The sequence below is a fragment of the Syngnathus scovelli genome, chromosome 1 (genome assembly GCF_024217435.2).
Source record: "Syngnathus scovelli strain Florida chromosome 1, RoL_Ssco_1.2, whole genome shotgun sequence".
Taxonomy (NCBI): domain Eukaryota; kingdom Metazoa; phylum Chordata; class Actinopteri; order Syngnathiformes; family Syngnathidae; genus Syngnathus; species Syngnathus scovelli.
The window spans coordinates 8100298-8126256 of NC_090847.1; the positions used below are offsets into that span (position 1 = coordinate 8100298).

The 25959-nt window shown below is 40.0% G+C and overlaps 2 protein-coding genes across 2 annotated transcripts in view; one reads left to right on the forward strand and one right to left on the reverse strand.

Moving 5' to 3' along the window:
* ctnna1 (catenin (cadherin-associated protein), alpha 1) overlaps window positions 1-25959 on the forward strand; it is a 45563-nt gene that overhangs the window by 4029 nt on the left and 15575 nt on the right. Inside the window, exons 3-13 of the mRNA XM_049746246.1 lie at window positions 157-352; window positions 4189-4355; window positions 4718-4837; window positions 5684-5953; window positions 7068-7271; window positions 20781-20861; window positions 21041-21193; window positions 23498-23590; window positions 24035-24191; window positions 24288-24488; window positions 24851-25002. Coding sequence (XP_049602203.1) covers window positions 157-352; window positions 4189-4355; window positions 4718-4837; window positions 5684-5953; window positions 7068-7271; window positions 20781-20861; window positions 21041-21193; window positions 23498-23590; window positions 24035-24191; window positions 24288-24488; window positions 24851-25002 — 1794 coding nt within the window. The remainder of the gene's footprint in view (window positions 1-156; window positions 353-4188; window positions 4356-4717; window positions 4838-5683; window positions 5954-7067; window positions 7272-20780; window positions 20862-21040; window positions 21194-23497; window positions 23591-24034; window positions 24192-24287; window positions 24489-24850; window positions 25003-25959) is intronic.
* Window positions 12711-18100, reverse strand: lrrtm2 (leucine rich repeat transmembrane neuronal 2). Its single transcript, XM_049746406.1, has 2 exons — window positions 17411-18100; window positions 12711-16540 (listed from the first exon to the last, which is right to left on the reverse strand). Exons 1-2 carry the CDS (start codon window positions 17412-17414, stop codon window positions 14907-14909), a joined length of 1638 nt encoding a protein of 545 aa, XP_049602363.1. The 5' UTR covers window positions 17415-18100; the 3' UTR covers window positions 12711-14906.

Here is a 25959-nt window from a genome sequence, read left to right on the forward strand (position 1 = left end):
ATCAAATAATATTAAAATTTTGATCGTTTGAATTGAAGGCAAATGGTAACGATTGTCTGAATAGTAACTGGTAGTACAAGTAATCCAATTAGTTTGCTATGAGACACAGCCCCATTTCAGTTATTTTTTTTTGACCTCACTGTATTCCCACCACAGGTCACCACTCTGGTAAACTCAAGTAACAAAGGCCCCTCGAACAAGAAGAAGGGACGCTCTAAGAAGGCACATGTCCTGGCAGCTTCAGTGGAGACCGCCACCCAGAACTTCCTGGAAAAAGGAGAGAAAATTGCAAAAGAGAGTCAGTTCCTTAAGGATGAGCTGACTGCTGCAGTTGAAGATGTCCGCAAGCAAGGTAAGGGATACTTACTGTATTGGAAATGCTTGATAAGCTTTGGTCTTTGGTTTGTGCTAGTTTCTCCTAGGTATATAATGTATTGTCTGGATTATAAATTGCTCCGGAGTAGTCGCACAAGCCATAAAATGCATAATAAGGAGGGAAAAGCCTTATACAAGTCGCACTGGTGTATAAGTCACTTTTTGGGGGAAATTTATTTGATAAAATCCAACACCAAGAACAGACGCGTCATCTTGAAAGTCAATTTAAAATAAAAATAGAATAGAGGCAACCACCGGCTGAATAATTGTACGTTATGCTAATGTTACATTACACATAAACAACAAAGTGAGAACATGCCTGGTCACACCAGAGTTATCCAAGTTACTGTTGGTATGTCAGAAATGAAAGATGGCCACCATCTGTATTTGTGCAATATTTGCTTGTAGCCAATTTAGTTTGGTAGCGGGAAGGCTGCTGTGTCCCAACTACAGTTTAGCAATAAACATAGCTACCTGATTTTAACACTGTATTTTGTACATAATTAGGAATGGGCCTTTGGTTTAACTTTGGTTGGTAATTGGGACCTTTTTAAAATTATTTTTATGGGGTGAGCTCCGCTACAATGTGATTGTCATATTGAGCATAGCAATGCTACCTTTTAGTCTCCCACTCAGTGGAGCTACCTGTTGATGGCGCTCTGTGTAGGCTTAATTTTCAATGCGTTTTCTGCCTCAAGGAGCTGTAAGACGAATGCCTAACATGTAACGTTTGATTTTCTTTTTCTCTCTTGCCTCAGAAAAACTCAATGTTGCAGTTGCTGTCTCAGTAAATAAATAGGGCAGGGCTCTGTTCTTGGGATTGCACTTGTCTGGGAGTGAAAATATGTAAAATATGTAAACGGCTTATGAAGAACATATGTATGTTAAGAATGTCACCAGTTTTGACATCTTGGGTTTAGCTCCTCTTTGAGTAGCCACTTTCTAAATGCTTCCCTGTTTTTGGTGGTTGATGTTCCTGCTGAGTAGAGAAACAAGTCTCACTGTATTAAAGCGCTAATGCAAAGGACAAAGAAAGGGAGGCGATGTTTGTCGTGGCATTAAGTTTTATGTAAATAATTTATCCGACATATTCCTATGATTTGCTGGCAACCAGTTTGCGCTGTATTTGCTTTTGGCCCAATGCCAGATGGTTCAAGGCTTCAGCACATCCATGACCAAAGTGAGGATAAGCGGTGCCTAAAATGGATGGACAGACCTTACGTCTTGCTTTTCAGTTTGCATTTTGCTACTTAAAACAAGACGAGACTCCACCATAGCAAAGTTGACAGACTTGTTACAGCAACTTCCAATTAATGTCTTTATTATTTTATTCATCTGTTTTCACATACTCCCAATTATCTGGTTTTGCATAGTTAGAATAGACCTTTATGGCACATGTAATTAGCTAGGTAGCTTGACCTATACCGATATCTTGCTGTGACTTTTCTCTTGCTTCCACTGGCTTTCCCTTCTCTTTGACACTCTTTGCACACACATATGAGTTGATCTCAGTTAAGACTGCAAGGTCACACATTATCTCACCGGCTAGGCAGAGTTGCCCCCATAGAGGAGGGCGCCCAAGAGTAGTATAAGAATAAGGACCTTGGAGGTCCGCAATCTTGCAGAGAAGGCTCCACAGCTGTGTATCGATCTTTCTGGCATACATTAAATAGTTAAACTGAGAAGGCAGCCTCCTGGTAATTACTATTAGCACAGTGAGCATTAAAGATAAAGAACTGGGACAAAATCTAACAATACTCCCAGACTTTTCTGAACGGTGTCTTGAGTACAACTGTTATCTCCACTTGATGTGACAGCTGTGCTCGTGTGTCTTTGTTGCCTCAAGTTGCCCAGCGAGTTAAATGTGCCCCCGCTTCAGCTATCCTCTCAATACTTTGGAGGTGGCTGACATGTGGCTAGTTAGCCTTTGTGACACACACTTCAGTGTTTTTACTGTAGATGCAGTAAGCTGTCACCCGGCTGGAATGCAAGCACTCCGCTGGTGCCTCGTGCCGGCTGTCAGCTCTGCTATGCTGCCCAGTGGAGCGTGACTGGACTGATAATGTGACCATTGAGAAAGCCAACATCGCCTCCATCCCCTGGATTCATGTAACCTTTTCCACCCAGCTGTGACCTGCCAGCTGTTAGAATGTAAAGATGTAACAAAACATGGATGACGTTATCAAGGATGGCCGTCCACATGTAATGCAGTATGTGCTTGTTCCAGGGGCCTTTGTTTGTGTTCCAGAGATTTCAAATTTCTATTGTTCTTTTTATTTTTTATTTTTTCACCAGGTTAAATTTGTTTGCCTGAAGCTCAAGTAGCACTTTCCCTTCATGTTGAAGGCAAGCCACAACTGCTCTTCTATTCTATTCTATTCTATTCTATTCTATTCTATTCTATTCTATTCTATTCTATTCTATTCTATTCTATTCTATTCTATTCTATTCTATTCTGTTTCTTTCTTGCGTTGGTGTTATTGAGGCTCACCAAGCAATATACCTCTTAATGGGCCACAGGTGAGCATTATACAAGTAGAGGTTTTTCAAAGTCTTGATGGATTGCCAGCTACTGCCTGAAAATGGCCTAATTGATTTGGTTCACAAGGGCTGGTTATAGCCGAGACGCGCAGCGGCTGTTGTTGAATGTGTGCTGATCTTTATCCATGTAATGGTCAATGCTGTGAGGTAAAATGGTCCTCCTCAGTTCAAAACAATTAAAAACCTCATTGCAGTTTTTGTTGCATAAATAGGTGAGTTAAATACATCTTTTTAAAAAAAAATTTTTTTTAAGGCATTTCACTTTTAATGATTTCATTTAATTGTCAAATTGTCTTACCTGGAGTCATTGAAGTTTTTGGATTGTTTACTTGTGATTCCAAAAGCTGGGATGAGTAACGATTGTTTTGGATTTTTCATTTGGCATTTATGTAGGGTACACGACTTCCACTCGAATGCATTTTAACAAAAATAGTTCTTTAAAAGATTTGTTTTGGGGTTATTATTACATAGTTGAGAAAAAGGTGCCACTGAATTTTATTGAATTTATGAATATATCACACATGCACTTTTTACAATGTTGTGAACTTCACTTCTCACTCAGTCTTGGCCATTTTTGTTTGGTGAACCCTTTGTCATCCATATCTACTTTGCTTTAGGCAATGGGAATTCATACTGTCCTGTCACTCTTTTTATTAGTTTTTGGATTACGATTTATATGGAGCTCACTGTATTTTAGGTCCATACTACATCCTTTTGAATTTCCATGCTCCCCCACCTATTGAATGATGTACTGATGTTCATAATGTGAGCCAACAAAGTCAATATGCGTTCAGTCAACCATACAGGCCAATGTAGGACAAATCATGGTGCTGGACAAACAAGATTGCAGGCCTTTTGTTGGGACTTTGACCTGAGTCGTGCATTTGGAAATTGTATTAGAAATGTAGAAAGAATGCCCCTCAAGATGGAATGTGTCAAGCTGTTCTCCGTTGTGTACATTTTAATTGCCTGATATCTCTTCAACGCACAACTCGAATACAAAAACTCGATGTATAATGTGCTGACTCATTCAATGTGAAAAGAAAATGTCATACTTAACACAAATGTATCTCTGCTGTAACCCTTACATGTAGCATTGATTCCACTGTCGGCTACAAATTCCGACTTTGCTTGATAATGTCTGAATTCTAGTGCCATCTCAAGGTGATATGTTGATATATCAATGCCATAATAAAGCTTTTTAGTTGCCAGGGCGATTGTAATTCAAATGTTACCCGAGTAGACATGCTGACAGATATATTCTATTCCCAGGTGATTCAATGAGGCAGGCTTCTGGAGAATTTGCTGAAGACCCCTGCTCCTCTGTAAAGAGGGGCAATATGGTTCGTGCTGCCAGAGCCCTCTTGTCGGCAGTCACACATCTGTTGGTTCTGGCAGACATGTCCGACGTCTACAAACTTCTGCTGCAGCTTAAACTGGTGAGAGAAATTCCATGACATTTTGACCGACTGGACTGTATCAAAGCAGAGAAATGGAGGATATTCACGGATTAAAGTTTGGAGTGCTGCCAGATAAGGCCAGTTTAGTGAAATGAAGTCAGATTTAACACACTTTTGGATACAAATTCTATGCGGACATAAATAATTAACACAGTTGTATATTTTGGAGGTGTCATTCTCATTTTAAATTATGTTAAAATGATAATTTGGGTACATTAAATTTGCAGATTGTGATTATTAGTCTATGAGAAGACACAATTTATTGGCCTGAGAAATCTTAAGAAGTTGAATTTTAAATGTAAGAATTTTGTTTCTTGAAGCATTGTTTCTTTCATCTTGAGGTGGAGGACAGCCTTGTGAAAGTACGTAATGCAGGAACGGAACAGGAGCTAGGGATCCAGTACAAGGCCTTGAAGCCGGAGGTTGACAAGCTGAACATCATGGCAGCCAAAAGACAACAGGTATAATAAGTATTTAGTGTTTTCTTTTAGTGTCTTGTATTTGCCAAAATAACCCCCCTATTTGAATGCACAGAACGGATGTGACGTTGACTGGGCTGTCCCTTGCAACCACCACTTTGAGTGGTATGCCAGCTTGCTTGCCCATGGCTGTAATAAGCCGCAATGGGGGAGGAGGGGAGTTAAAAAAAACTGGCTAAGAGCAATCGCGTCAGCCCCGCCTGCCCCCTCATTTGACAATTTTTTTTTTTTTTTTTTTATGTCTTTATTTATTATACCTCCGTCTCTATTGACACAGGTAAAGTGTGAGAATGACACATTTGTCAATATCTGATCAAGAAAATGCCGCGTTGTATTAAGGAGCTGGCTAAGCCGTGTGTCACGGCTCCCTTTGGGCTCCCCTTCTTTCAGGCCACATGGCTGCGCCCGGGGCGTCTCGACAAATACGCGAGCTAATATAAGCTTGCTTTTATAAAACCGGTGTAACCAAAAGCGCCTTTAGACATTGGATTTCTTGACAAACCATATACTATATTTTTCCTTCTGCGCTCCACAGGTACACTTTAAAGCTCAGCTGGAAGTGAAGTGAATCCTGTGCGTGTGCTTTTTTTTTTGTTTGTTCCATGAAACAATGGAAGCTGATTTGGTCTATTTTCTATATAATGCACAACTTTGAGTAGAAATAAATTATACAGTATTATACAGTCTTTTGACTAACTTATGACTTGTATTCGTACTGCCGGCAACAAATGAGTCTAGGTCACAGAACTCACACTTAGTTAAGGGCATGACAGACCTGGTCTCATGTTAAAAAACTACCTTACCACACTTTACCATGCTTTCATTTAGGAGTTAAAGGATTCCCAACACAAAGATCAAATGGCTGCCGCCCGTGGTGTTCTCCAGAAGAACATTCCCATGCTGTACACAGCATCCCATGCCTGCCTGCAGCATCCTGACGTTGCCGCCTACAAGGCTAACCGTGACCTGATCTACAAGCAGCTGCAGCATGCCGTTTCTGGCATCTCCAATGCCGCTCAGGCCACTGCCACAGAAGACTCGGCACTCAATCAACCGGCAGGCGGAGGAGAGCTGGCATATGCCCTCAACAATTTTGACGTAAGTACAAGTGGTTGCAGAATGACAACCTGTTGACTTGTGCTCCATGACTTGTCTGTGGATTTGGCACATCAGCAACTGTAGCGCACTACTTTCTGTGTATGTACCTTACTAAATTCTAAACCGAAACCATGTCATATCTATGTTTTTGTCAAATTGGTTTGAGTAGAAGAGTTACAGAGTGTACCGTGTGCATACTGTAAACAAAGTTAAATGTTCTAAGCTTAAGTTTAACACGAGTTGAAACCTGCGTCATACTCATAACAGTTGATTCATTGGCAATGAAAAAATAAATAAAACCTTAACAGCGGGATACAACACTGAGCTAATCATCTTAATGTTGTGTGGGGTGATAAATGCAGCCAATGAAGCTATTAGCAGACAAGATTTTGATTACAAAATAGTTTTCCATATTCACCCTGTTCAGATAATGAGCAGATCTCCACTGAATTCTAAAAATACATGATCATTGCAGTCTTCTACCATGTTATTGAGTCAATTAGCTATTGAACCGGTCAGCATAGCTGTGCTCTCAATAGGACATTGTTTACCTTGTTGCTTAATGCTGTCACTTGCATAGCTATGGCTGGAAAATGCACTGCTACATTACTCATAGAATTTTGCATGCCATGCAGTGGTGTTGATTGGTAAGTAGTAAACCACAAGACAAACTGCCCATCAAATCTACTGTAGTTACGAATAACAATTTTACGATATGATAGGACCTCGGTTTTCTTTTGTCCTAGTTCATATTTGGATGATACTTGAATGTATGCTATGTATATTATACAGTTTGGGCCAAAATGTCCTTTTTTTTGTACAATCAGAAATGGTCAACTCCAAATTTATCTGCCTTCCTTTATGACTCACCTGCTCATTTACGCATCAGGTGCACATGGGCAACTTTGAGTTCACTCTTGAGTCAGCGCCACCCCCTCGTTTCCATCGGAAGCAATTTGATAAGTTCTTGTGACACAGAAGCAGAGGAGGTCAGATGGAATGGTAGATGGAATGAATGCAGGGGGTGAATATGGCTGTGATTGCAGCTGCCTAATGAACTACATTACTAACATCGGAATAATATATTGTGGCATTTTTTCTTTTTTATTCTTAGAAACAAATCATTGTGGACCCTCTGGCATTTAGTGAGGAGCGCTTTCGTCCATCCCTGGAGGAACGTCTTGAGAGCATCATCAGTGGTGCTGCCCTCATGGCCGACTCGTCTTGCACTCGCGATGACCGCAGGGAGCGAATTGTGGCTGAATGCAATTCAGTGCGCCAGGCTCTTCAGGATCTGCTGTCTGAGTATATGGGCAATGTAAGTGAAGTTTTTTCTTTTCTTTTTGTCGCTCATATCAGGTTCCAGATTTATTACACGAGTAAACACTTGGCAACCGACTTTTTAATTTGGTTGCATCAATTGGGGATTATCAAAATTCTTCTTGTAATCACTTGAGTTACATTTACATACAGTTTATTTCTAGTCTTATACCCACCAGCGCAGCAAGTACCAAAACCTCGAAATAAGTCCGGGTCTTGACCTGATACGGATAACTATACGGGCTCCACCCTACTTTATAGAAATGAGCAAGTAAATGTAAAGGATGGTTGCATGATGAATTGAGGGGGTTTTCTGAGTCGCTTTCACAGACAAGAGAACCTTTACCATCCATAATTAAATGAAGTGAACTTGAATGTCTTAATTCTAACGCTTGCCTCAAGCTGCAATAATGTGCTTTTCCATTCAGCATGCCACCTTTAAGTATTCCCCCTTGACTTGGGTGTATTGTTTACCATGAGAAGGCCCAGCAAGATAGCGTGGTATAATTTTCTGGCTGAAAGTAAACTAAATGTTTAAGAACAAATCAAGCCATCTTAGCTGATAAGAAAATGGTGCTTTTCAGAGGCGTCACCCCTATATTTTATTTATACGTTTTAACACATGCCAACACAGATGAAAATTTTGATTGATTTAGAAATGTCCAGTTGTGATATATTGGACAATTTGTAAGCTGCTTGGAGCTGTTTCAAACAACAGTAAATGCCCATTTATCACGTGCCCATTTATTGCGGGGGAAATGTTCCAAGTCTGATTGCAATAGGTTGAAATGTTTAAAAAAAAGAAAAACACTTTACTATAGATACAGCACACTCATAATTTAAACTTGTTAAAACACACTTAAACCCCTTAAAGACACTTTTTACAAACATTGTGTGATGTAACATTCAAACAAAAAAAAAACAAGGATAAAATGTATGGGAAATGCTTCAGGTATTTTGGGCTCAAAGAGGGTGGGGCCTGGTGGGGTGGCGTGTTATGTCTGCTTCAACGCTCAAGTCCACAAGTCTTAATGTTTTGGCTCCAAGCAGTGAGCAAATGACATGAACAAGATGGGCTTAAACTGCAGACTTTTGGGTTTAGTTTGAGGATATTTAAATTTGTTACTTATGTTTTCGTTTTTTCTCACTGCTTTTTAGCTTTTTAGATGATATAGCTGAAATGATGTTTAATATCTTAATATGTATAATACACACATTGTTATTCTTTGTTTATGATTACTTGGCCTCTGTTGTCGAATTGTTTGCTATCTGCCAAATTGTTGATTGGCATGAAGTTTGCTGCTGCCATAGCTAGAACATTCCCTCACTCACTTCCGATTTAAAAAAAAAAAAAAAAAAAAAAAAAAAAAAAAAAAAAAACCTCATCTCAAAACTTGGGAGGTCATTTATAAGTCAAGGCTGCACAAATTTTTGGCTATTGGCCATGCATTATCTGAACCACTTATCATACTCCATATTTGCCAATTAATGCAGAAATAATGATAAAAAGTTTCACATACTTTTTCTTGCAACTGAAAATTCAAGATAAAAATGAGACTTGTCTTCCTGAAAATGTTGTGACGTAACCAAAGGAACAATTTTTGAATGAGTCTGTTTCATTTAACTTCCTTTTGACGTGTCAAGCACATTTGGGAAGGACGTTTGTTTGAAACTTCCTGCCTTAAAATAATGTAAATATTCAGCATTACATACATTGGTTAACAGAACATTTAAGTAAAGAATGAAAATCACGATTCTCCTTTTCACTTGGCCTCCGTCAAGATGTCTATCTGGCCATGAGCTGACTGATAAGCGCTGCTTAGCTGGCGCTTCTCTCGCCTCCAGAGGAGAAAGTCATTGTACAGTGGGGAGCAGCAAGGGATTCTGGCTGGCAGTTGAATGAACCATTGTGCATGCCAGTAGCACCCACCCAATCTAATACTGTTTGTAATCAGATGAAAATGTTGCACATCATTCCCCTAGGGACACCAAGTGTTACTATTCAAGCTGATGTTTCACTTGTTTTAAATGACTTTATGTGAACAAATAAAATACACAGTAACCTATTCATTCTAAGTATAATTGCACCATCACTCACTTCATCAAACAGCCACAGTACTGTAATTTCCGGACTATAAGTTGCGTTTTTTTTTTCCATAATTTGGGTGGGGGGGCGACTTGTACTCAGGAGCGACTTGTATGTTTTTTTCACAAATTTTTACTTGATCATTAAGACATCACTTACAAGTATAGTTGACCACTTCCCATGTTATTTTTAGTATAGTTGATCACTTCACATGCTTTTATATCTTTATCTTGAACATATTCAAAACATAAAAAATAGAGAAAACATCAAATAAAGCAATTAACACTTTAAAGCACCGTATCCAAGTCCACTGTCTGCTGTATGTACACTTACTCCATTTTTGCTCCTCTTATATTTATTATTATTATTTATTATTATTTGTTTATTTATCATTTATTCAACACTTATTTATTCATTGTTTGTGCCTTCTTGGGTTTTTGTGTTGCTTGTATGCATATGTGTACTATCTCACTGAGGGATAGTGGGAACGTAATTTTAATCTCTTTGTGTGTCTTGGTATATGAAAAAAATCGACAATAAAGCAGACTTTGACTTTGATAAAACAACCAAATAAACAAAACAAAAAACTACATCTGAAAAAAATGATATTTTCAGACGAAACTGGATGAAGGCGCTCTAAATTTCACCGTTGGCCGTGACTCATCAACTGGGTAGGCTTAAGAAAAATGGCACCAAAAAGAAACTCATATTTTGCAGGTTACAAACTTCAAAGTGTAAAATATGCAGCTGAAAACAGTAATTGAGCAGCAGAAAGAAAGTTTGGAGAACCGTGATGTACCAATGGATTACTATTTCAAGTGACGTCAGTGGCGCGGCGCGGCGGTTGTTTACATAATGGACAAACGTACCCACGTAAGGACTACCGGCCTCATTAGCGGTGATCATTTCTAAGTGACACGGAGGACAAAGAGTTTGAAGGAATTAAGGATTTGGAGTGACATAGAAGGTTTGAAAAACTATTATGGCTTTTACGCACGCCCGGTCCAACTCTACTGAGTCGGGGGCCGGCGCCCGGCCGAGTGGCTGTCCGCGAACGGTGCATGGGGCTCGGACATGGCCATTACGCACGCACGGTCCTATGCCATGGAGCTCTCGTGTCTGGAAGTCTACGCCCCCATACGCTTGGAAGTTTGTTTTGTTTAATAAAGAGCCGTTTACCAAACCCACGTCTATCCTTGTACTTTGATAACGCTACAATATAGTTACGTATATGCTAGATCTGTGGAATAAAGACGGGCTGACGTCAGGGCGCACGCGCGGCGATGTTGACAAAGGACGAGGAATTTGATCGATGGATTTAATGGATTTAAAGTGCACGGATGGTTTGATAATATTATTGCTTGTATTATAGTTATTTGAAATATAGTTTATCTATCGTTATATGAGCCTGTGGAATATTTTGAAGTGCAAGCGCCCTCAGCCGCGCGCACCCATTGTTGACAAAGAACGATCGATGGATTTAATGAATTGGAGTGACACCGATGATTTTATAAACGTATTATTCATGTAATCGCTTTCTTTAATAACTCTATATGTTACGTCAGGCCCGTTCTCAGCTCTTCGTTTGTGTTTGTCACGTTAGCATACCTATCGTTTAGCCTGTTGCTATTGTATCGAACGATCGATGGATTTAATGAATTGGAGTGACACAGATGGTTTTATAAACATGTTATTTATGTAATAGTTGTTCTTAATCACTCTATATGTTACATCAGGCCCGTTCTCAGCTCTTTGTTTGTGTTTGTCATGTTAGCATATCTATCGTTTAGCCTGTTGTTGCTATCGTTTAGCCTGTTATTGCTCGTTCATGACTGTTTTTGGTGTGGGATTTTGTCGAATAAATTGCCCCCCAAAATGCGACTTGTACTCCAGAGCGACTTATATATGTTGTTTTTTCACTTTTTGGGGCATTTTATGGCTGGTGCGACTTGTACTCCGGAGCAACTTATAGTCCGGAAAATACGGTAGTTAAAAAAAAAAAAGAAAAGGTTGTTATCCAAAGGATGCAGATCACTTTGTATTGACTCATTTCAGTACTTTCCAAAAACATAAGCTGGCCTTCTGATTCTTTTTCCTTATGAGTGGTTTTCATCTTGTGGTATAGCCTGTATATTTATTCTTTTGAAGACTTCTTCAAACTACGGATTGTGATACCTTCATGCCTGTCCTGTGGAGGCTAGTCGTGATGTCAGGAATGAGGTCTTAATGTGTTTTTTCGCAGCTTGCACATTGTTTCTGTCAGCAACTGCTGCCAATACCATTGGCAGTCCTTTTCTTGTCATGATGTCTCTTGCTCAGTCCACTAGCAGTTCCTTTCTTTTACAGGACATTACAAATTGTTGTATTGTGGCCATGCCCAATGTATGGCCCAATAATGCCAGTCTATTTTTCTCCCTTTTTCTCAGCTTCAAAATGGTTTGCATTTCTTCCATATACTGCTCTCTGGTCTTCATGTTTGCTTAACAGCAAATGTGTTTTGCACATATGAAACACAAACTCTAAAATAAACACCAGTGAATAGAGTAACCAGTAAACCTAAAAGGCAACACCTGAGCAACTACAGTAGAAACGCCCATCAGTCATGTTCCAATACTTTTGCTCACTTGAAAAGTGAGTGGCTTCAAACAAGATTTTCTGTCCTTTGTTGTTTGACACATCTGGATTTAAATACCGTGATATGAAAGCTGGACTTCTGAACTTTGATCTCGTAATCATCTTTTGATCAGAAATTCCAATTTCTTCAATATATAACAAAAATAAAGGAATCAAACTTCCCTAACCCTACTTTTGGAGAGCACTGTACACCTTAATTCTTGAAATGATTACATCTCAGTGTACAAAGCAAGGTTCACAAAGAGAGGTTATGAGCCAGGCCTTTGAGTCTCAAAGTTGTTGGCCTTCCCTGTAGTCTGTCATTTCAATTTAGGTGCACATTATGATTTTTCATCTTCCAGGTTTAGACCACCTCTTGTTTGGCATGCCAACTTTGAGGGGTTGGGCTGCAATCGCGCTAATGAATAGATATATTTGGGTATGTCATAATGCTTACTTGAAAATGTTTTAGGTGTAAAGAAAATTGAGTATACCGTTTGTCTTCATGAGGATTTTAGGTGTGTTGGTTGGAGTCTTTTTAGGAACGAGCCAGTGTGTATTCCATGGACTCAGCCAATCAGTCCTAGGGGAACATATGCTAGATATTTGCACATTCTGCAATTAGAAATTCAAATTATTTACATGTCATTTTTGTTCCTTCTTCAGCATGCGAACGCTTCCATTATCCACAATGTGATGAACTAAAGTACGTACATTGTGAGCATTAATAAGGTACACTGTTATTTGAGCCATTTTATTTAAAAATATACTGTTATGTTTTTGAGGATACTTTTTTTGATCATGATGGCACATCTTATGCACTATACAGATATGAAATTGTACATTTACAATACAAAATATGCGTAGCATTCATTTTGCACGAAAAAGCTGGGCAAGAGAGGGAGGGATCTGTTTCCTTGTTTTTTACTTTTTTTTTCTGGCAGGATAGGGAGCTAGAGGATGACAAGAGGAAACAAAAACATTTTACAAAGAGCCAAAGTGCAGTGGGATGCATATTTCTACAAATGCTGTGGCTTTTCCATCACCTGGCACAACCATAGTTTTTAACAGTGAAATGTCAAATAGTTGATCAAATTTTATTGGAATGCCATGTAATCCTCGCTTTTGCTGTACCATAAATGAACGTCTCTGTCTCCTGGATGGCACTTTGAAACATGCAAGACAGATAAAAGGGTAGTTGTCATAGCAGTGCGAAGCTGAAGGAAATGAAAAGTAACAACACAGCAGACCTGTTTGATTTTGAAATCACGGTTTCCCTTTGATTTTTTAGATGGAATAATTATTGACGTATGAACACACATCTCATGAAAATGTGCTGCCACACAGACACAAACATTGATTTGGATGTTTCAAACCACCCTGATGAGACCAAACTACAAATGACACCTGCACGCGTGTTTGTTTGGGTGTTTTGTAACATTGGTCTATGAATCGAATACTTTGACATTTTCCTAAGATTGCCAGTTGTAGTGCAGTCAAATGTTGAATTTTCAATGCAAACCAAAAGTGTTCACACTCAGTTTTTATTGTTCCACATATTTCAAAAGGTCGGAAATATGCACATGACTTTAAACAAGTACTTTACCCCCCATTTGCTCTTTCCATGCTCAACATCATACCCACTGTGTGTCTCTCCTTCACCCTGCCCCCCATCACCAAACTGAGCACAAAGAAGTGCGGAGCTGCGGCAGCAGCTTTAGTCTGATGCTAATGCACATCCTCTCCTTCCTGCATACAAATGTCTCCTGACCCAGGCTGGCTGTTTGCTTATCACTTGATCTTCAGTTATTTTCATGGTATTGTCCACAGTTTCGGTTGAGACACCAGGCAGCTGTCATAGTATAGAAGTCTTCACGTAGTCTGTCTCTGAATAAAAACAAGTTCATAAAAAGAATCACTTATGCTTTTGTTGAGCATAGAGATTGAGCCTATTAAGAAACATATTTGTGACTGAACAAGCAAAATGTTGCTGGATCACTGGTGTGGGTGACAGAATATTTGATTCTTTTGCCTTGCCGTAATTGGTTTAATCTCGGGGCTGTCAGTCCTTATTAGTGTGGTAGCTGTAAAGAGCCCGGGGTACGGGAAGCTTTGATTTTTTTTTTTTTTTTTTTTTTTTTTCCTTCACAATAAAATGGTCCCCCGTCTGGCATGTGCGCTATTCATTAGCGTTTCCTTGTTAATCATTCACCTGCGCAGTAGCTAGGTAGATAAGTGTCATGGGATATTTTAAGAATGTGTATACAATTTCTAAATATTATACTGAAACGAACCCATTGTCTGCGAAAGGTATAAAACCTTTTTTTTTTTTTTTTGTTTTCGCACTAGTTGGAGGTGTAAATCAGTGTTACTACAAACCTCTAGAAATTGTCCCGTTCGCCTTGTCCCTTCAGAAAGAGTGATTTGATTTTGTTAATGCAAATGTATCACCTCTCAGAACAATTACATTTATCCAATTTATAGTTCAGCGTTTGTTAGTTGACTTGTTTACAGTTTCTGTGGTGTGAATAGAAGGTGATTTCAGACGTCTATAAAAAGCAACACGTAATGTTTCCACTTAATGTAGTTTACAGAGGGTCATTTGATGTTTGAGTGTTTGTTCTGTGCTGAGGAATATTGACATAAGGTGGTGACAAATCTCACAGTTGACACTTGTTCAAAATGATTGCCCCTGCCTTGTACGAGCAACTTGCACTCATAGAAAAATAAATGTATGCCTATCTCTACATCACCCTAAAACCCTCATGTCTTTCATTGGATCAGTAAGCATATGTCATGTATTCTCAAATCCCGGAAAATAGAAATCGTGTGTGTGTTTTTATTTTCCACATGAACTGCAAAACGAATCAAAAAATCAAACCCAGTATCATCAAATGGTCAAATGGCAAACCGCATGTCCTAGAAATAAATAGTTCATACTTCACACTCTTTGTAAGGCAGTTGCTGACACTTGCACTGCCCATAGCCATTAATGATCACAAGTGCCCCTTCTTCGTGGCTGGGCTCATACTCATTATAGGGCACCTGCGTAGCTAGATCTGCCATAGGCTGCCGCTGCTGGGTCCTCATCTGTCGGCGGTTCTGAATAGCAGAACAGTGGCGTATCCGGCGCAGAGTGGGGGGGCAGCACTTCCGTGAGATATATACAACAAAAATGATGAAAAAGAATGAAAACAGAAGAGCCATAGTCCCCATGATGACCCGATGAGTCATAACGGTATTGTCCATGATGGAGAAGTCATCTGTTACAGCTGCCTCTTCCAATGCAGTGGTGGTTGCTTGAGAAATGATAGGTGTTTGTGTTGTGGTTGCCAATGTGGAGTAGCTCCAATTATCCTCTGCATAGTCCTGCGTAGGGGTTGGCTGCATAATTCCAAAAAAGGAGCTTGTCATCTCTGCAGCTGTGGTAGCGTCTGTGGTTGTACCGGTGGTCTGAACAACTGGTGCTGAAAAATTCTGGCAAAGTTGGAATCCATATACCGCATCGAGTATTTCCTCACCTTGGGCATATTCGGGGCTATGGCAGAGAATGGAATGTTCCCATCTTCCCTTGAAGGTGCTTAGCCAAGTGGCTAGCGAACAAATCCTTTTGGTACATTCCCAGAGGTTGCTAGACAAGCCAATAGTACTTAAAGACTGCCACATATCCATGACTTGGGCATCCAGACTACTTAATTTGTTGTTATCCAACAGTAAAATCTTGAGATTTGGCAGCGTTTGAAAGACATCAGGTGTCAAGACACGGATCTCGTTTCCCGTAAGGTCCAGCTTCTCTAAAGTGGTCCAGGTCCACTCCATGCCGCATGTTATGTTGTTGATCTTATTCCACTGCAGATACAGAAATTGGAGAGCAACGAGGCGTGGGAAATGGGCCAAGTTGATCTTTGTCAACTGATTGTGCTCCAAGTGGAGCTCTTTGAGTTTAATGAGCCCAGCGAAACCATTTCGTGCCAGACTCCGTAGACGGTTGCTGCTCAGACCAAGGTATTCCAGGCTACGGCAGTCCCAGAATGCACGAACGGGTGTGGTACGAAGTAAATTGGATCGTAGGTGGAGAATCTGGAGCTTTCTTAATCCATGAAACAGTTCTGGTTCTAGCGCGGTCATCTGATTGAAGGACAGGTCCAAAATCTGCAGGTTAATGAGGTGGATGAAGGTTGTATTGGGCAACTTGGTGATACGATTTGAGCTCAGATTGAGGTCCTTCAGCTTGTAGAGCCCCTGGAAGGCATCTTCTTGAACCGTAGTGATCTGGTTGTGGTCTAGGTGCAACCAGGTGAGCTGACTGAAGCCGTAGAATTGATCAGGGCTGAGTTCAGTGATGCTGTTGTGTCGTAGTGAAAGCCCTAGGGCCCCTTTGTCCACACCATCTGGGGGTGCCTGAAGTCCTTGGGTGTCGCAGTAGAACTGCAGGTCCTCACAGCGGCATTTTTGAGGGCAGGTTGTGCATGAAGCAGAAGGCAGCAGGCACACAAGGAGCATGCTGATCATGTACATACAAAGAGCCGCTGGTGCAGGTCCCACCAATGGCCACCTTGAATGAAAACCTGAGTGGATTTGAAAGAAAGCAAATGAGCATGAAGGATGTGGGCGAAGGACGAAGCTCATCCGAGCTAATTAGAATTGAGCAGTTTACTGAATTTGTTTCTATTCTAAATCCAAATACTTGTCCCCCCTTAACGAATAATTTCAAGTCCACTCTTCGTACCATCGGCACCTCAATTTTTCAATGATGATTTAACTGATAGGATTTCATTAATGCATTTATATATTTGGAAATTTTTGGTACACCTTTGAGAGAAAAAAATCTAAGATATGCAACCACCTTGCATAAAGTTCTTCCTTTATCTTTGTCTTTTTAGGGTGGTTCTAACTAAATGCTGTCTTCCAACGAACACTACTATGATCACTGCAATCAGAATCATCCATCTTAACCAAATAAGAGTACCAGTTTGAACAACCTCTTTAAAATGTGTTGATTTTTGTTTTAAACAATTTATTGTAGAGTACAGCAGCCTCTGTCAGAATTAACTGTCAACCTTGCTTCATGAAGAGAGCCCAGCCTGTGGTGCAGTTGGATTATACGGTTGTTTATTGAATACATTGATAAATTATGGTGTGTGTGTGTGTGTGTGTGTGTGTGTGTGTGTGTGTGTGTGTGTGTGTGTGTGTGTGTGTGTGTGTGTGTGTGTGTGTGTGTGTGTGTGTGTGTGTGTGTGTGTGTGTGTGTGTGTGTGTGTGTGTGTGTGTGTGTGTGTGTGTGTGTGTGTGTGTGTGTGTGTGTGTGTGTGTCTGTCTCTGTCTGTTGGTGGAGGAGAGTAGATAAATTCTGCCAGAGATGCCAGTTCTTTGCTTTTCAAGCTCCTACTCTCCTTCCTTAGTCATAGCTAGACCTTTCATATAAGAAACAAACTTACCCATTCTTTTGTGCACATCGGAAGCCGCATTCAACTGTCCTTCTTTGCAGACTTTTTGAGCACCCGCATGGAAAAAACATCCAAATGGAAAGAACCTTTTAGGAAAAGCACAAAATGAACCAACCGCTTTTGGAATGAAACAATGCTGAGCCCACGCAAAGGGGAGAAAATAGACATTTCCATGTCCCAGGATGGTTATTCCTGTTTTTTTTTTTAGCTGTCCAATAAAATCCAATAGTGGTTTAAATTGTCATTGTCCAGCGAATCCTAGAAGTATAGCAGATATTTTCTTTCCTAAGTTGAGCAGTTGCAGTCCCTGCGATTCTGCTAGAGGTTCTCCTCCTCCCTTTTTTCTTTTCACCCTTTTCTTTCCTCTGCAATGATGTCAGATGAGCCGCTTACTTCAATATCAATCCTTCCCCTCTCATGGCTCGAGTCCTCCACTCTTAACTTGTTGATGGCATCCAAAGAATCTGCTTCTGACGCCAGCTAAGTCCCAACATTGTCTCCGCAGCGCCGTGAGCAGAGCCCTCATCTGCTTGCCGAGACGCAAGGAGAGAGGGGGAAAAAAGGCGAGCGGGGAGCCAGGGATGTTATTCTCTGCTTTTTGCTGCAGCCACTCACTGCTACAGAGTGGTGGCAGCCTGGCATCGACCATCACTACTCGTTCTCTCTCTCTTTTTCTCTCCCACTCAAACAACCCTCTCGCTCGCTCTCTGTCTCGCTCACTTGCTCAGTCACTTGCTCCCTGGCTCATACCACTGCTTGTGTACCTCCAGTCTTCTTTTCCACCCCCACTTATTTCCCACTAACTTGTCGCAATCAGAATATGGATATTTTGAATGTGGGACTGGGCTGCTATTGAATATAAGACTGCAATCTATTTAAAAATAACATGACCAGTAATATGAATAAAATAAAATACATGTTTCCAGAGAAGTGTATGATAGCAGTATTAACAGAATGTAACAAAATAGTTTATGTAACCTGACATTGGAATGTTTACGCACGAGCACAAGGTCTTAAAGAACAAAAAACAGTACAAGCCTTGAACATGCCTGTCATTTAAAAAATTCTATTAGTACAATATGCTCAGCAGCAAACCACAAAGTGAGATTAATATCCACATTACAATTTGATATTGAACAAACACAATACATTTATTTCTGTCTTATCTGTGACATTACAATGTTGCATAGCAAACCTTACTTTTCTAAATTACCCTTTGATAATTTAATGGCAGTGGTTGCTCTTATGAACTACTGCACATTTCTAACTATACAAGGAAGCTGGGAAAGCATTAAGTGAACGTTGTCTATTAGCAGTAGCAATAGGTATACAGTAACAATGCAATTATTTTATTGTCTCATTTGGGTCAGGGTGAACTAGAGCCTATCCCAGCTGACTTTGGATGATAGACAGGGAACACCATGTATTGGTCGCCAGCCAATTGCAGAGCACATATACAGAGAAATTGAAATATTGTGGAGAACTCAATTACAGTATAGCTCATGCTATTGGCAACTATACTCCTATCTCCTTCCTCCACACTGGACTTCATTCGAGTTGTACTAACATTCAAAATGCTCTTTCCAGTCTAGTTATCACTGAAACTAAATCAAACACACCTTAATTTCCAAATCTCGCATCATTTTTTTTAAGTCAATTAAAAAAAAAATAAAACAATCTTCTGCCCCAAATGAGTGGTACACCTTGGAACAAATATTAAAATTCACCTCATTCATCCCTAAATTGTCATATGAGGTATTTACTACACTGCAATATGCCTGTATGTACTGCATTTATACTTTGGTTTGATTTATCCTTTGCTTTACTATGTTTGCTGCTGCCTGTCGGCAATAAGAATCTGTTCTTGATTGTCTTAATAGGATAATCTTATTTAAATAAATAAATGCCTAGCCATAATTATGTTGCACTTTGCTCTTTCAATATATAACAAGTTTTAAAATGCAAAATTTATTTTGTCTGATCGCATCAGACGGCTGACTGATTCTTTGTTTTTGCCTTCCTCAAACGGCATGTTACTGTCATATTTGTGAATTACTGTTATAACCACCCACTGTGATACCTCTGGAGAATTGAAGAGTAGGTTGGGGGGTGGAGGAAGGTTATGCATTAAAGCATTTTGAAAGAAACAACTGATTTTACTTGTATGGCATACTTTTCACGGATTCCAGTTGGATGGTTTTGTGGAAAAGGATTGATTTTAAGTCTGTCCCTAAAGTAATGGATAGACTTAGTTTAGAACATTAAAAGCTGCCACAGAAAAATTGCTTCCATAATAAGCATCTTAAGAAGTGCACTTTGAATCCTCTGGTGCGGAAATGAAATATAGGCTTGGTATGAATGAAATAGGATTGCAAGAGTAGGGGGAGGGGGGAAACAACCAAACAAGAACTGAATCCCAACTGAAGGGGAAAAAAGTTGAGCAGATTCATGCTACGAGAGATTTCTTGTCTCCATGTGCACTTGCTAACCCCGTTTGATAGGCAAAGAGCATTGGAGGTTGAGTCGGGTCCATGAAGTTGCTGCATCTGATTTGCACGTTATAAAGGGGGTGAAAAGCCCATAACTAAACTGGTTACTTGTTGCCCTTCTGTGTCCATCTAATTTCCCTGTAACCTTACTGATGGTCTCTGCCTTGCTCTGGGAATCTCTGGGACCCAACTAGTTTCTGTCTGAGGAAGTTTTAGTTCTGGTAACTTCCACTTGAACAGTTTGCACAATGAGGCTGAACATCTCACCGTCTGTGGGGAACAGTTTCACTACTGCTTAGCACGTAGCATTCGCATCTGCCGAAACAGTTAACAATGTTTCTATAAGCATTATTATGAAATTAGAAGATTAAATTATGGTCCGTACAATTTTCATTCGTTTCAGTTTTTGTTATTGTTGACGTATAACCACAAGTTAAACACAATGCTGGTTTTCCTATGTGAAATAATGTAAAGTTAATGTAAGGTTATTTTTTCCTCAGACGGCAGTTTGAAAATTGGTTCTAGCTTATCTCAGTTGCAGTGCAGTGACGGTTCAAATAATATTTGGGCAAGTTGCTGCACGGCTAATTTACGTTGAAGCACCGAGCAGAGAACACTGCATTTAACGCATCTGACCTGTTAAGCTCATTGTTAGAAAGCTGTTGTCCGAAACTGCCTCCTAGTCGATATCATGCACTGAACGATTGTGTGGGGTTGAGAAGTCTCTTTTCTCTATGATCCTGAATGCGCATGTGGCTGGTTTGGCTGATGTTCAGTTTCATAGTGTATAAAATGTATCTGCCATCATGGCACTTAGTGTTGCTGTCCTAGATTCCAATGAAATTTATCATGCTCCCATGTTTTCTTTACAGGCTGGCAGAAAGGACAGGAGTGATACTCTGAACACAGCCATTGACAGGATGACAAAGAAAACCAGAGACCTACGCAGACAGGTTTTTTTCTTCTTCTTCTTCTTCTTTTTTTTTTTTAATTCCTCTTTGAGGTTTTTGGACTGTATGATTCTCTACCCCTCAATATAGCCATTAATGTAATGCAAGCAAACAAGTACCATACCACAAACACTTTGGAAACTTCAAACATTGCCGTTTTCTTCTATTTCTCACACTTATAGCTACGCAAAGCTGTGATGGACCATGTGTCTGACTCATTTTTGGAAACCAATGTGCCCCTCCTGGTTCTGATTGAAGCTGCAAAGAATGGCAACGAGAAAGAAGTGAAAGAGTATGCACAAGTGTTCCGTGAGCATGCCAACAAGCTGATTGAGGTAAGGTACAATGTTGACTGTGTTCTTTGCCAAAACCCAATTTTTGTCCTTTATTTATATAATTTTTTAAGGAGTGACATTCATTTATTTGCCTCACAGGCATCAATATAGGTCTACTATCCAGGTTCTCTTTTTTGACATTGTTGACTTCCAGTTGTACAGTGGTGTAAATGATCTTTCCAAAATGTCGTGATTTAACGAGACCCTGGCAGTAGGGGTAGTTTAGTAGTAGCAGTAAGAGTATTACTGATGACTTCCAGCCTGTTACTCATTTCTAATGCTCCACAATTCCCAAGCTTGTTGGTGTTTGCCTGCTGCGGCCACATATCCTCAATATCTTGCCATGTTAATTATTGAAATGTTTACTTTGTCCTAAGAAGACAAGAGCAAATGAGAGACCACAAAATGATGACTTTGGAGCAGCAACAAGCCAGAGGCACCACTAGCTGACCTCATTAGTGTATTTTCGCTCAATTCCTTGAATCCCTGTGTCTGAGCATCGAATGCCTGACATTTGAAATGGGACATCCCCCCACGGGTAGTTGACCACGAGTCCACTGTATTGGCTGGTCCAGTGAGGACAGAGCAGCATAAGCTTTTTCCAAACACCGCTGGTGAATTGGACAGAAGGTGGCATCACATTGGGGAGGAGACCTTTAAATTGTCAAGGAGCACCTCACTGTCACCCATCAGGACATTGACAGGCTCATACTATATGCTTGAAAGTACTGTAGCTACTTAAGAGTAAAATACTTTGTATAATTGCTTGTAGTTGTTAAGGTGGGAATGAGGAAGCTTATTTTATTTTAAATACATCAAGCACTGCCTCCAGTATTAAAACCCTTACAATTTATACACCCTCAAAACTGCTGGGTTTAAAATTGGACTGACCCAGGAAGTTGGGTTTGGACCCAACCTTCTGGGTTGGTGCAATTTTTTTAACCTAAATTGGCTTGTTCTAAACCCAGCATTTCTAAGGCTGTAGTTTTTTTTGTCTCTATATTCTGATGAGACAGGACTGGGAACTACAGTAATTGTTTAAAGAGAAGTCTAGATGCTTTTGTGTATCACCATCAATGTTCTTTAGCAAACACCTGAAACTGGTTCACTAACAAAACTCTTGCTTTCTCGCCCATAAATTGTACTTTGGCTCCTACAATGTTGATGAGTACTATCTGAGTCTGATCTACCTTGACCGTGAAAGTGACCTTTCATTTTGGGGCGGTTCTCATGGGATTTTTGGTCAGCATTTGTATTGTGTCCCCTATTTCATTCATTTCCATATTGCAGCACACATCCAGGAATGATGGCTATTGTACTGTAGAACTTAAACGTCTGGTTAAAATTTGCAGCTGTAGTTACAGGAACATCATCAACCTGCTTTGAAGGTTGGAAATAATATTTTGGTATTTACTAGCTGCATCACAGTTTTAGTGTAGGCCTGATACATGTTTTTTCCCCCTTAAATTGTTTTGTTGAACCAAAATTCAAAAGCAATATTGCATAACAAGTTTCATTGTCATGTCAATTCAGTGACAGTTGTGGGATTTTCTTTAGCAGTGATACCAATAATTTAGTCAACCTATAGAGAATAGACTGGTGTTGCTTTAGATGAAATTCCTTAGACCTGTGCTCTTAAACTCAGCCTTTGACGAAATCTGTTTCATTGTTGCTCTATTTTGCTCACGTGATATGAGCTGAAGAGTTGGTGGCCTCAAGGCAAATGGTCCATTAGTTTCTACACATTAGCTTGAAACCATTATAACATTATGACTGACCCACATTCATCTTTGGATGGCATCTAAACAGATCCGCTAGCTTTGTCTGAACATGTGGCCTTTAGGAGGTTAGTTGAATTTATTCAAGTAGTGAATATTTGAAATTACAAAGACAAGAACTAGACTAGTGACAACTCATTTTCTCTTGCAGTAGTGAAGTTAGGACTTGTAATAGATTACATTACAGCACAGTGCCTGGGTAATCCCGTTTTGGCGGAGTTCTTCTCATCCTAGACGATCCCCATTGTTGCCATCATATCGTAACAGCAGTGTCTGACCTACATTTTTATGGAAAATCTTTTTGAAGGAGCGCAATGACGCTTATTTACTAATATGCATAGGCACCAATTTGCGTATGTACTCAACTTGTGTGCGGTGTACAAACGTTGTATGCGTTTGTTTTGTATATGAGGCCCAATGGATGGTGTAAAAGTCATCATGTGGAATCTTCTCTTGGCCCATAGAATCAGAACTTACATGCTTATGTTGTTTTCTTGTGCCATTTTTATCTTTTTCATCTATCAAGGTGGCCAACTTGGCATGTTCCATCTCCAACAATGAGGAGGGAGTAAAACTGGTCCGGATGGCAGCATCTCAACTGGAAACTCTTTGCCCTCAGGTACTATTGCTGTTTACACCCACTTTCATCAATCTCTCTTGATTTTCTGCAGTTGTAAAATATGGGAACTAAATATGTTTGAACCTTGTAAGGATATATTAGAATACCGCGATGATTGTCAATGCAACTGCACGCAAAAAAGGCTTTGACCATCTCCTGCAAAATCAACTTTTACATTTTGATATCAAAGTTGTGTGAGCATTTTTACTCTTCAACCTGAATTAATCTAATTCTAGAAAGAAAAAAAACTGCACCCAGACTTATTAGTAGGAAATCCTTCACAATTTCATTGAGCACTTATTGTAAATTATTTCCTCAAATATGCTCTCTTCAGAGTACAGTTTGAACACTGCAGTTGTATGTTAGTGTTATTAATTGTCCTATTAGTGCAGTTAGTGCCGATACCCTAATGACGCCAACATATGTGTGATTGGGCGATTGCAGGTGATTAATGCAGCTTTGGCCCTAGCTGCAAAGCCCAACAGTAAGGTGGCACAAGATAATATGGATCTGTTCAAGGAACAATGGGAGAAACAGGTTAGAGTCCTCACTGATGCTGTTGATGACATAACTTCCATCGATGACTTCCTATGTGTCTCTGGTAAGTGGTACTCAATACCCTTAATACCAAAATGTATGATGCAAGTCATAGTATAATCTACTCGGTGGTATACCTGTTGTACTGTCTGTCCCACAGAGAACCACATCCTGGAGGACGTGAACAAGTGTGTTATTGCTCTACAAGAGAAAGATGTTGATGGTTTGGATCGCACTGCTGGGGCTATTCGAGGTCGTGCTGCCCGAGTGGTCCACGTGGTCACATCTGAAATGGACAACTATGAACCTGGAATCTACACAGAGAAGGTGTTGGAGGCCACAAAGCTCCTGACTGACACAGGTGCAACTTTTAAGTAATTGCAGAAAATAGACCGAGTTCTTTTGTTTTTAATCGGAATAAGACCTTTGCAAATATCTCCTTTTATTTTGGAAAACAATGACCATCAATCTTTCATGTGGAAGATTGCTTAAATGTTTAGTTTTTTTGTAATCAGGATATATTACCAAATCAACGTTGAATATCAACTTGTCCCTTCTCCTAAAAATGATTTGTGACCCGTCTTGGCTGATGTGTCGCTGTAATGAGTAATTTTGATTTGTCTGTGCTTACACACGGTTGTATTGGCTTAAGCTCACTGTGGTTCTTCAAAGAAATCTTCCTCAATATTGTTTTTCCCGACCTTTTATGTCACCCTCCCACAGTGATGCCACGGTTTGCTGAGCAAATTGAGTCTGCAGTGGAGGCCTTGAGTGCAAACCCCTCACAGCCCGTTGATGAGAATGAGTTCATTGATGCTTCCCGTCTTGTATATGATGGCATTCGAGACATTCGCAAGGCTGTCCTCATGATTAGGGTAGGTTGCACACACTGCTTCCTTCACTCATGCAATTTATATTGTATCTTGTGCAAATGTGAAAATGTCTATTAGAACCCAAACAATCATTCATTTACAACCTTCTGTTATTGCTGTCACGGACGTGTTCGGGTAAAAAGCATATCATCCAAGCACACTTTTAATCAGTCGTAGGTAAAATAGGAGTCAATATGCTTACCCTGCTAACGGCGCTAACTATGTTGTCAAATATATTTTGAATACCAAGTTCCTTACAGAGAAGACAATGGTTTTCCAATATTTTGTCAGCCAAGGACCGGTTCATGGTAGGCACATTCCTTAAAGGAACATAATGTATATGCAGACTGGTGGTTGTGGACCTCTGCGGTACATCACCTCATGCTGAACTCAAGACAGCAAATGAACATTGAACATTTATTGGAAACATTTAGCTTTGCGGCTTATTAACACTAAGTTACTCAGAATAAGTGGCAGACTTATATCACTTAAAAATAGACACACTTTTAAATCCATACAGTGGTCAGGGTCAGACTATTTGTAAAACTGGACTAAAGAGTCATCCAACAGAGACATCACAAAATATGCCCTCCAGACATAAAACTATCATAAGTGTGACAGCTGCTACCTTTTTTCTTTTTAGTTTAGCACTAAAGGTGAGTTCCCTCCCATCTTTGTTCAGACAAGTTCAATATGTTGGAGAGCATCATATGAAAAACTGTAATGTCCAGCGTGACTGTTACAAAGACGAGTAATGTACGTAACAAGAAGCCTTGTAGTTTGACCAGTAATGATCAGCTACTGCAAGTCTGTGCATGCCCCATGTAGATAAAGTACAATGATGCAAATCATCCAAGTTATCACTTGTATGAAACATTGCTATTCTGACAAAACTTTTTTAAGTCCAGACTAGTATTGACGCTGCTAAAAAAGGCAGGAGGGGTGCGTTTTGCTGCCCAA